The sequence below is a fragment of the Vipera berus genome, assembly GCF_964194415.1.
Source record: "Vipera berus genome assembly, chromosome: 4".
Taxonomy (NCBI): domain Eukaryota; kingdom Metazoa; phylum Chordata; class Lepidosauria; order Squamata; family Viperidae; genus Vipera; species Vipera berus.
This window is the reverse complement of record NC_138206.1, coordinates 86,084,486-86,096,917: the sequence shown is the minus strand read 5'-3', so window position 1 is coordinate 86,096,917 and position 12,432 is coordinate 86,084,486. Positions and strand designations below refer to the sequence as shown.

Sequence of the window (12,432 nt, the reverse complement as noted above, 5' to 3'; positions counted from 1 at the left end):
AGCGGGTCAGGCCGGAGAAAAGCGGGAGCGAGGTAAGCGGCCAGGCCAGGAGGACACACGACCTGCCCACTAGCTGATCCAGGCTGCATCTCTTCCCTCGCGGGTGGGGGGCCATGGGGGGAGGCTCCTGAGCCCCGCAGCTCTTCTGAGGGGAGTAGTAGTCTGGGGAGGGTCTGTGCTGGGATCGGGGCTGCTTGTGCCTGTTGAAGAGCGCCGTGGCTCCGCTTGCCTGGCAGGGCGGAGGCAATCTGCCCAGCCTCCCCACATGCCTGGCAAGCGGAGGAAATCTGCCTGGCCTCCCCTCCCGCCCCGAGCAGCACCTCTGCCTCGCCCGCGCATTTGTTCAGCCTCCGCTTGCCTGGCAAGGTAGAGGAAATCTGCCCGGCCTCCCCTCCGGCCCCGAGCAGCACCTCTGCCTTGCTTGCGCGTTTGTTCAGCCTCCGCTTGCCTGGCAAGGTGGAGGAAATCTGCCTGGCCTCCCCTCCGGCCCCGAGCAGCACCTCTGTCTCACCCGCGCATTTGTTCAGCCTCCGCTTGCCTGGCAAGGAGGGGAAATCTGCTCGGCCTCCCCTCTGGCCCCGAGTTAGCACCTCTGTGTCCCCCCCACACCCCATCTGACCGACCCACACACCTTTTTTCCAGCAGTCCTCCGTCTCTTCTTCTGCTGCCACCGGACGCAGTCCGAAGAAGAGGTTTGTGGGCAGTCCCACAAACCAAAGAAATTTAATCAATTTGCGAGATTCTTTTTTCATGATAAGTTTGAATTGATTGGTTGAACTTTTTTTTCTTCCCCGGACTGCACATGGCGGAGGCCTGGGAAACACAGGAGATGGCTGAAAGAGCTGCATGCGGCTCCAGAGCCGTGGGTTGACGACCTGTGGACTAGACACTGGGAGACTGAGTTCTATTCTGCCTTAGACAAAAAAATCAGCTGGGTGACCTTGAGCCAGTATCTGTCTCTAAGCTGTAGAAAGCAGGCAATGGCAAACCACTTCTAAAAATTTTTTGCCAAGAAAGCTGTAAGATTTTGCTTGTCCAGATAGTTGTCACAAATCAAGTCATATCCCTCTCCAAACTTATTGATCCTTCCCCCCCTGAATATCAGTCTTCTTTTCGAAAATACGTACAAGCATTTTGCTCCTAGTATGTAATCAGTATTCTAGGTAAAATGTTTCACAGCCAAGGTAAATAGTCTTTCTTCCATGGTGGGTTATGAGAGATGATATGCTATTTGGTGACTCAGCTGCAGCAGCTGTCACAAAATTGCCAGCCGGCTCACTTGTAGCTGCTATTTAAAAAAAATGTTTACATGGCAGTTATATTTATACAATGTTTTTCTCAGCAGTGAACTTTCAGAATGATCAGAGTTCACTATGGTCCAACAACTTAGGCAGCAAACCTATTTAAGATGGCTTACGAAGGATCTTCTAGAGTAAAGGAAAGATTGTTCTGTGATTGAACCATGATTTATTATGTAAATCTTAACCCAAATTGTGCCAAATATTTGAAATTTAAACATACTACAAAAGGTTCATAAGAAAGACATAACACAAATATGAAAAAAGCATTATTTATTTTTCAAGTACAACTTAAAGTTGTATTGGTAAAAAAGCACAAGGAATCTTGTGTCATCCACAAGTATTGGCTATGCACATTTCAGTTCAACTTAAAAATGCATTCAGGTTTACAAATGTACAAACAGACACATAAAATGTATAGTTTGAACAGAATGCTCTTAGATTCAGCCATTTTTGCTCCTAAGGTTTTTTACATTCATAGTCTTTTAACAAAGCTTTATTTTTTAAAAAAAAATACTCTGCATTTTTAGCACGAGTTGCTCCTTAAAATTAGGTTTGGGGCATAATACTGGAAAAAATTAAATCTAGCAAGGTAGATGAAAGTCACTGTATTTTTTTTAACTTAGCAAGTTTTTAAAAACTTAAACAGTAGATGGTAAAAAGCCATAACCACAGTCCTAGTGCAGTAGATGACCGCACATAAAAATTCGCCATTCAGCAATTTCACACTACCATAATTGTGAAACAGACTTTAAGAGAAGCAAGTGATGAATGTATAATTAGACTTTTAATGGTTTTTGTTGGGAGGAACAAAGAGAAAGAATAGGAACAAATGGCTTGTGAATTATTTTCAGTCATGTTACAGAATTTACCATGATCGCATCTGAATAATTACAGTCACTTTATTTTGCTTAATTTCAATTTTCAGATGGGTAATGCACATTAGGCCAAGGATCCGAGCTTCTTCGCCCAATTGCAGGACTCCAAATTAGCCAAGGATTATACGGTTGTCCCAACTCTTCAGAACTGTTTACTGTGGGAGCAGCAACAGGAGAGGGTGGGGTATTTTCACTCCCAAGGTCAATCCCTGGCAAATGGTGAGCTGGAGTGTTGAAAGGAAGGGAACTGTTCAAATTGCTTGACCAAATGGAACTGCTGAATGGAGTGGTAGTCGTAGACCACAGGCCACTTGGGTTGCCAAGGATAGACTGCATTATTAAAAAAAAACCACACAGGATATTTATCATACACATTATTATAACTATCAGGTTAAAAACATGACATTATTCAGATTTTGGTTAAAGATGTCTATATATTTGACTGTTAAGATGCGGGACTCATCTGCTTACAAAATATTTGAACCACAGAATTGACTTGGAGAAGGAATGTAAAGGCTGTTAGCAAAACACAAATTAAGTCTGGAAGAAAGAGAGTGTAAGAAATAAGCTTAAAAGTTGCTTGCCTTGGCTATCTTTGCTATAAGAAAGAGTAAAGGAAAATGGTGCCAGACAGTCAAAATTTGGTTATTATAATCTATCGGTAAAGTGGAGTTCCAGCATTCCTTATGGAGTCTATTTCCTGACCTGGCCTGTCTCAAAGGACTGACATTGTTACTGAGTGCCTGACAATTTAATTAATGTATTGCTAATAGCTTTTGCATTTCTTCTCTAGTTACCGTAAGAAATATTATAACATACAATAGAAATGAAGTTTTTTTTTTAAAAAAACCTGCTATCAAACCAAGGTATATTTAGACAGTTTTTAGTTCATATATGCTATTGGTCAATGCAGCTGTCCATAGAGGACACAGAACTGCCATCAAAGATCAGATTCATATCCTGGAGTACTACTGTATCACTAGACTGATAATCAAGATATTGCCCACTGATATCAGTCAATGTGGGTTTGCAGTAGCCAACAATCATTAATCCTGCTCAATAAACTTAATTACATAGCACTTCAGAATAGGTCAGGTTTAACGTCAATCGCCTATTGCTCATAATGACCCTTACCTCTCAGGAAGTGTACCAAGATCTTCAAGTGGTATTTAATTTCAAAACTGTCATCTGACTCTGAATAAACAAGATGTGTAAAGCCTACTATATTTATATTTACATCTATATTCAATAATCAACATAAAAGCAGATTCAAGCTCTCAAATAATTAGATGAATTCTTGAGCAAACTCCACTGAATCTGTATTTTATCCAGTTTTCCCCCTTTTTCAGTGGAGTGGAAAATAAATCTCTGCAACCTAAGAAAACCTAGACTACTCTTTTTGCTAAAATGAAACATGAATATCAGCAAGCAGTGTATGTCTTCGGGAAACAATGGTGAAGGTTTATTGTTGTCTTTTTATTTTTTATTCTGTTTTAACCTATCCAAGTCTTCAGGTTGGGCAGGGTATAAAAACTGTAAGATAAATGCATAAATGAAATAGTCCAAATTTACTTTTCCCCAGTAGAGGGAAGGTTTCTCTTGAAAAACAATTCCATCATCCAAGTGTGAAGCAGAGTTGCAAGGTAAGAAAGATAATCTATATGGATGCATAATATTATAACTATTACATGCTGATATTCAGAATGAACTATTGAAGTTTTGAAGAATCTAATTTTGAGCATTCAATTTGCACTTTAGCAGACATGACTGACATGGCTTGTAACTGAAAGATAAACAGGAGCTGTGTGCATATTTCTAGGTGGATTAACCTTACACTCAGATTTCCAGTATCCAGTTAAGTTATTCCTTTACTATCTAAGAACTTATTGGGTAATACTGTACAGTCAAAATTTAATACTATTGAAAATAGAACAATTAAGTCCATGTCCCAGAATTGTCAAATAAATATGTCCCCAGCATTCCAAGTTATTGAAGAAATCATTTTAAATACTTAAAAGACAGTAGTGTGAGAAACATATACTTACTGAAGTTGTGTGAGTTGGGGATCCTGAACTTGTGGGCCAAGAAGGTACGAAATCTGTAGCCGAAGAATCCCAGATGGATGAAGGAACATTGCTAAACTCATTCCAGTTTCGCTGAGCATCCTGACCATAAACAGACTGTGACACTCCAAGTTTGCTGAAAACTTCTAAGAGATGGCAAGAAAAGTAAGGCAGATGTACGGTAACTTCTATTTTAAATACAAGGCTTTGGTTTTGAATAAATTAACAAAACATTGGCATCCTGAAAGCAAAATAGAAGCCTTCACATGAAGGCTAAATCTGATCAGTATACTGCAGATACTGTTTGAGAGGACCAAAATGTCTTTGCTATAATTTATATGCTGCCATAGAGCAATTCAATGTAAACTTCCAGATTTATTTTATTTTATGATGGTTTTAGAAGTTAGCCTTTTGCTTCCATTTATACTTTACTTATTAAATTATTGTTTTTTAAAAAATGTCTTTAATTACTGCAACATTGCTAAATACCTTATCAGAGAGGAAGATTACTCTGGATTTAAAATGATTCCCCCCAAACCAAAAAACAAATTATTTATAAACTTAAGACAAAAATACTATAAATGCTTATCTTGTCACCTTCCAATCTATGGTTGCCAAGTCTAAATAAAGATAATCCTGAAATTTCTCTATAAAATGTGTATATGTTTCACATTTGTGTAGGCATATACATCAGACGCCTTGCAAGTAATAAAGGGAACAGCCAGGCTAATAAAAGATACTATTAAGAGTTATAGATTGGTTATAAAATGTATATAAGTAGTTCTTGTTTAGTGACTGCCTCATTTAGCAACTGTTCTCAGTTATGTAAGGGATGAAAAAGTAACTTTGTGATCAATATTCGCATTATGACCTTCACAGATCTGTAAAGCAAAGGAAAGCTGAAATAAGAGAATAAGGACAGTTGTGGTTTCATTTAGCAACTGCTTCTCTTAACGACTGAGTTGCCACTCCTAATTTTGGTCATTAAAGGACTACCTGTGTATCATTATTAAATAAACTTATTTCCTAACTAGCATTTGTCTCATATGCAGGAACACACAAGGGCAAACGTGTATATTCTGTTCTTTCCTACCAGCAGAAACAGCTACCCCACCCATGCAATATAACTAGAAAATCTAAATACTTCTATTAGAATATAAATACAAAATTTGAAAACATCAGTATTTAATATCTGTAATATTAGTCAGAATAATTTACTACTATCTGAAGCACTGTCAATTAAAAATAAGTATATTAGTTTATTTTTGGAATTTTTCTTTGTCCTACCTTTATTATTTTTACAAATAATTCAAGGCAGCAAGCATACCTAATACTCTTTCCTCCTCCTATTTTTCTCATAACTCTGTTAGGTGAGATGGGCTGAAAGAGTGACTCAGCTAGCTTTCATGCTTTCAAACAGGACTAGAACTCACTGTCTCCTGGTTCCTAGCTTACTGAGACTTATTTTCTGAATTTTGTTTTATTCACATCACTTAAAAGGTAAAGGTTCCCCCGCACATGCGTGCTAGTCGTTTCCGACTCTAGGGGCTGGTGCTCATCTCCGTTTCAAAGCTGAAGAGCCAGCACTTGTCCGAGGACGTCTCCGTGGTCATGTGGCCGGCATGACTAGACGCCAAAGGCGCACGGAACGCTGTTACCTTCCCACCGTAGTGGTCCCTATTTTTCTACTTGCGTTTTTTACGTGCTTTCGAACTGCTAGGTTGGCAGAAGCTGGGACGAGTAACAGGAGTTCACTCTGTTACGCATCACTTAAAAGTAAAGGTAAAGGTTCCCCCGCACATGAGTGCTAGTCGTTTCCAACTCTAAGGGCCGGTGCGCATCTCCGTTTCAAAGCCAAAGAGCCAGCGCTTGTCCGAGGACATCTCCGTGGTCATGTGGCCGGCATGACTAGACGCCAAAGGCGCACGGAACGCTGTTACCTTCCCACCGTAGTGGTCCCTATTTTTCTACTTGCATTTTTACGTGCTTTCGAACTGCTAGGTTGGCAGAAGCTGGGACGAGTAACAGGCGCTCACTCTGTTACGCGGCACTCGGGATTCGACCCGCCAAACTGCCGACCTTCTGATCGACAAGCTCAGCATCCTAACCCACTGAGCCACCGCGTCCCTACGCATCACTTACCTCCAGTTAAATTAAAAGAGTTTCCAAATGCTGAGAAAGAGTTCAAAGGTGTAAAATCTGGGCTGCTAGGATTGCTAAGAGGACTCCACAAACCAGAACTAAGAGAAAAGAGGGGCATTTTTTGTTAGGAAAAATCATTTCTGTAATATAAAGACAATTAATCATTATATGGACTACCAATTTTAAAACATCAAAATCATATTTAGCTAAAAAGAAAATTCCTGCTCTGAATTATTGATATATGCCATGAAAACTGCCCTTAAAAATAGATAATTAACAAAACCATTAGATAACTGAATTAAGTCACCTTTGGTTTACCCATAAAAGTGAGAGAGAGATATTATCATTCAATACTATGTTAAGAGAGAATGCTGGATTTTTGAACCACTGTTCTAATAAAAACCTGTAGACAAGCAATAGTATGCTAATTAGCTTGCTCTACAGATTCAGAAAATTTAAATAAGGAAAGTTTTTAAACATAGAAGAGCAGAGATGGAAGCTTCTGAAACCTATTCTAATAGGTTTGAAATTTTTTCTGTTTCAAAAAGATTACCTGTCAGAGCCATCACTGTCCATAGCTGCGTGTGAAATGCTCATACAGCCAGAAGGCTCAGCTTTAATTGGTGAAGACTTTGCTAGGCCACTGCCACCTGGAAGTTTTAATTAGCAAGTAAGATGATATTGGAATTGCAGGCTACCACAAAAATTGCTTTTCCAAGTCTCTGTGTTACCTGGGCTTTTATCATAACCAGCAGCTACAGCAGCAAAAGTAGGATTTCCATTCCTGCCAGGAAGAGAGGCTGCCTTTGTCACCTTATGCTTGGCAACACTAAGCACTTTGCTTTTTGAGTCTCTACAAAAGATGGAAAGACACATAGTATTCCTTACAATGTAATAATACTGGAAATTGTGGTGACAATTTATATTATGAGCAGACAGCAAAACAATGAGAACTGTTAATAGGATTATAAAGACTATTATAAGTACAGGCAGTCCTTATCTAATTGACAAGAATTGGGACTGGGAATTCTATTGCTAAATGACACGGGTGCAAGGTGCAATACCACATGACTTATGAAAGCAATTATGGCAGTCCTAGTAAACAGTATTCCATCTAAAACCACTCCTTTCATATTTGCTTTTAATTAACTGTTACTAACTCTTGTCAAATTATTTAGAAATCTGACTTTTTTGCTGAGAATGTAAATATATCTCAATTCTATAGAACCATTTATCTTTTTTTGTAATTTTATTAATTTTCTAATTTTACGTTTAAGTATCTAAAAAGAAACATGTTGGCTGGGTTAATCGATAATTCAATAACATACAAAAATCTTTAGTACAAATCTCAAGCTACCACATCAAATATTTCCTCTCTTTTTCCCTTAATATCTACTGTCTCATATTTGAACTAATACAATTCTTATATCAATTAAGTAAAAATAGCATTGTTACATTTATCAATAATTTTTAGCCTATACCACAGGTCGGGAACCTGAGGCTCAAGGAGCCGCATGCGGCTCCCAGGCCTCCTCCCTCTGCCATGTTTACTTTTGAAGAAAAAAAAAAGTGGCACTAAAAAACTTTAATCAATTTAAACTTCTCACACAAAAACTTGAAAAGTTTAAACTGTTTGGTTGGTTTGTGGGACCGCCCACAAACCATGTGGGACCACCCACAAACCTCTCTGTTTTTTTAACTGCACTTGGCAGAATGGAGGAAGAGACGGGAGAACTAAAAAGGTGAGTAGGGTGGGGTGGCGGAGGCTTGCAGATCTGCTGCCTTCGCTACCTCTTCGTTTGCGGTGGGGGGGTAGGGTTAGGGTTGCCTCCCCTTCTCGACGAGGCTAGCAGCCCCGGCGGGGAGAAGGCATGTTTCCCCCCCTTCCTTCTCCTCGCCGAGGCTAGCAGCTCCGACAGGAAGAAGGAAGGGGCGTTTCCCCCCCCTCTCTTCGCTGTGGCTACCAGCCCCGGCAGGGAGAAGGGGCGTTTTCCCCCCCTCTCCTTGCTGTGGCTAGCAGCCCCGGCAGGGAGAAGGGGTGTTTTCCCCCCTCTCCTCGCTGTGGCTAGCAGCCCCGGCAGGGAGAAGGAAGCGGCGGTTTCCCCCCCTTCTCCTCACCGTGGCTAGCAGCCCCAGCAGAAAGAAGGGGCGGTTTTCCTCCCCTTCTCTCTGCGAGGCTTGAAACAGTTCCTCCATAAACATGTAACCGAATCATTACTTGACTCTTTCACAAAAACTAATACATTAATCTCTAGTTTGCACATTAGTTTCTAGCTTCATAAAAATGTTCTGCACTTGGTTTTCCACTAAGGAAGCAAAAAAGACATATCCAAATTTTAAGGGTTTTATTTAAACTTCATTTGTGAAGCATGTAACTTTAACCTTGATAATCATAAGCAGCTAACATTGCTTTTTCATTTTGTGCAATTACTGTATTAAATTTGTATGTATATTTGGAGCCGATCTTGAGCTGACTTTACTACTTTTAATTCCTCCCTTCTGTTTATTTTTATATTTAGTTGTATAGCTAAAGCACATTTATTCTTAAAAGCTTTTCCATTGGTATTTTGGGTCACTGGACCTACTTCTTAACATCTTAAATCCAAATGTTATGTGATTGATATTTTTATTAGGTCCAGTTTTCAAGTGTTTCCATAGCTATAAAATTCCTATCTTGTGAAACTTCTAGAGCAGACCTTACGAGCAAGTTACCACTATTATTGCAGAGAGCTTATCCTTGCTTGGGATTGTGGTCTGAGTTGGTAAAGGGATTTCTAGAGAGCTGCAAACCGAAAGCTGCAAACTCTTTGGGAGTGGGGGCGCAGGATGGAGAGGAGGGCAGCTTGCCTTGGAGAAGGAGGGGGGAGCCAATTTTAAAGGTTGTCCAGCTAAAAGGGAGCAAAGAATCTGGGCTGGAGTGCCTTGGAAAGGCGAGCAGGCAGCGCATCTGCACGGGCTGGTTGGGCTTTCTGCAGGTTTTGCCTGCAATTAAGGCAGGGTGAGTTTTTTTGGCTCAGGGGAGGCTGGGGGGAGGGGGAGCTGCTTGTGGGGGGACATGCCTGCTCACATAAGTGCAAATGTGTTTCTTCTGCATGGAAGCTGCTTTGCTGAAGGTTATATCTTCTTTCTTTCCTTCCTTTTCTTCCACGTTCTTCGCCTCTCTGCTTTGTTCCGCCTCTGGGGATGGAGGGGGAAATTTGCTTTGCACCTTTTCCTCGTGTTTATGTGTGTGTGTGTGTGTGTGTGTGTGTTTGAAGCCTCCGTTTGCCTGCCTGGCAAGGCGGGGAAAATTTGCTCGGCCTCCTCTCCGGTGTATATCTTGCTTAGGTAAGCTCCACTTTAATCAAATTCTGTTCTGCACACGTGTGCGCACGTGCGCGTGCGTATTTTGCGGCTCCCAGGGGTTTTTTTAGTGAGAGAACCAGTTCCAAGTGGCTCTTTCACCGATTCATTTTGCCTACCCCTGGCCTATACATATCCTAGTTACTTTAACATTCAATCTTTATAGACAATCCATATCCTGTTGTTAGTTTTTCCCAATTTTTAGTTTCCCATCAATATTTAAATTTAACATTTGATATTTATAATTTCCAAGTTTTAGGTAACCAAAGTTTCCTTTATCACAATTCATAACAAAGTCTAATATTCAAGATACACATCTTATCTATTTGAGTATATTCTACTTCCCATCATCTTACATCATCTAGTTAATAATACGGTATAACATCCTTATTTTTAACTAATTTCCAAATGTCTTAAATTTAATGATCAAAATTTCCCCTATTTCAACATCAAATATTTCCTCTCTTTTTCCCTTAATATCTACTGTCTCATATTTAAGCTAATACAGTTCTTATGATATCAACTAAGTAAAAATATGTTTATTCCATTTATCAATAAATTTTTAGCTTATACATATCTTAATTACTTTTACATTCAATCTTTATAGACAATCAATATTCTATTTATTTGTTTTCCCCAATTTTTAATTTCCCATCAATATTCAAATTGTAACTATTAATATTTATAGTTCCAAGTTTTAAATGAACAGTTTTCTTTATCTCAATTCATAACAAAATCTAGTATTCAAAATACACATCTTGTCTATTTAAGTATATTCTATTTTAATTTGTAATATAAAATTCTCTCTAATAAATCAAATTCCCAATTTTCTTCAGCCTTATTCTGGCTTTCTTCTTTTGCCAGCTCGCCTTCCATGTCAGTGCTTTTAAGTCATCAAATAGATGTCCCTCTGTTGTTATATATATTATTTGAAATAAAAGAGACCATCAAGTCGCCATTTTTTTTGGAAGGGCTAGCAAATCGTCTCTCTATTATTCCAGATCCCCATAGTTGTCCTGATATGTTTGTCTTCTCTTCAGTCTGTTCTTCTTCTTGCTCCACAAGTTTCTTCTGGTTTATATAGAAAGTCTTTTCCATTTTCAATGTTGTCAGTCCCTTTTTTGGATTTTTCATTGACTGTATGTGTTGGTCAGTTGAATCCTCTATCATAGTATTTAATTGTTCCACTTGTTCTGTTATCTTCTGTGTAGTTGATTCCTTAATTGTAGTCAAAATTTGGGTTCGTATATCTAGGCTGACATCTTGTTCTTTTCTGTAGCATCTTATTTCATCACAACTGAAAGAATGGTTTCACGTATTGCTTTCAACATAAAAAGAATCTGTTCCTGGTCTTCATCCATATTCTCTTAATGGTGTGTTAAATTGAGGGCTTTATAGTCAGAGAATGAAAATAATTTTATAACTGAGTATAGAACACAGCTGAGCTTCTCCAAGCCGATATTTGTCAAGGTTGAAAAAGTCTTTATCTGTAGTTTGGGCTTCAAGCCAAGTCTCCTTTAGACAATAACAAGTTGTAATATCAAACTTGGCCACAAGATGTCATTAATGTCAGTTAAGATTTTTCAAGTCCACAATTTTTATAATCTTTTTTCCAATTTTATTTCTTTTTTGTAAATAAAAAGCAAAGTCTTCAGTAGAGATAAGAACTCTTTTGGTCCCCAAATTTTACCAGCATATAAATCCAGTTAAATTAAGATTATTCTTTCAGTTTTTTAACTCCCATGGACAGTCAGTTGCCACTATTCTTAGAGGGTGGGATGAAACTTTCCCTTTCCTCTCTTCTCACAGAGGGGAAGATACCTTTTACAGGAAAAGAAAATACTTAGGATTGAAGAGAAGTTCAGATCTCACCCAGTCTCATCTGCACTGCTTTGGAAGTGCCTGGTGGTAAGTTTGACTTTGGCTGTCTGCACCCTAGTGACGAGCCATATTTCTATGGCCGGTCTTTCGTCTGCCGGTTTGGAGGGCTGACCCAGATCGAGAAGAAGGGCTAGCACCCTCTCGCAATCAAGCGGGGGGGTCCCCTCCTTGCTTGTCACCCCTAAAGGGCGACTCTCAATCCTTTCCAGGGTCCCCCAGCAGAGCAAAACCAAACGCGGAAGACGGAACCCGCCTTCCAGCGGCTACGGCGGCCGCGATGGCAAACTGGAAGTCTAGAAACATTTATCTTAAGAGCATTTCTTAATACATTGCTTCATACATTTAGAAAAGTTTTCAGAACTTTCAGCCAGAAAGAAAAGGCATACACTAAAACATATTTTACAAGTATACAAAATTCTTGTGTTTAGTTTTCATCTGAACATACTTGCAATTGTTCACGATACTGCTATAACTATTCCGTGTGACATAAGCCATTGATGCAGGTGGTGGAGATGGAGAAGCAGATGTTGGTGAGGTCTGTCTTTGTTTCAGAAAAGCATCTGCACTAATTGTTTGCAGAGACAACTTATAAAGGTTGTCAGAAGCTGGAATGAGAACATAATTGTTGAAGTCTGCAACATTCATTTTCCTAAAAAACATTTAGTAGAACAGCAAACTTTTTATAGATTTTTTATAGATTAGTTAGTCTTGCAGAAATGAAACCTGAAATATTTGTTGTTCTGTATTTTGAATGAAACAAAATCCAGAGGGATTCTATAGTGATTTTACAGGGGTTAAGGCTGGGGAAATATCTCCTCCTCTTCCACA

At 39.3% G+C, this 12,432-nt stretch overlaps 1 protein-coding gene across 4 annotated transcripts in view; it reads right to left on the bottom strand.

Moving 5' to 3' along the window:
• Positions 1 to 1,556: 1,556 nt before the first annotated feature.
• TMEM131 (transmembrane protein 131) overlaps positions 1,557 to 12,432 on the bottom strand; it is a 159,992-nt gene continuing 149,116 nt past the window's right edge. For 3 of the 4 annotated variants that reach the window (XM_081326462.1, XM_081326464.1, XM_081326463.1), the window contains 6 exons: positions 12,050 to 12,209; positions 7,113 to 7,234; positions 6,935 to 7,031; positions 6,382 to 6,479; positions 4,222 to 4,385; positions 1,557 to 2,506 (listed from right to left, as the gene is read on the bottom strand). In XM_081326462.1, the coding sequence (XP_081182588.1) occupies positions 2,216 to 2,506; positions 4,222 to 4,385; positions 6,382 to 6,479; positions 6,935 to 7,031; positions 7,113 to 7,234; positions 12,050 to 12,209 (932 nt within the window). In that variant the 3' untranslated portion in view covers positions 1,557 to 2,215. Of the gene's footprint in view, positions 2,507 to 3,310; positions 3,371 to 4,221; positions 4,386 to 6,381; positions 6,480 to 6,934; positions 7,032 to 7,112; positions 7,235 to 12,049; positions 12,210 to 12,432 lie in introns of all 4 variants that reach the window. The other variant, XM_081326465.1, reaches the window with a different exon arrangement.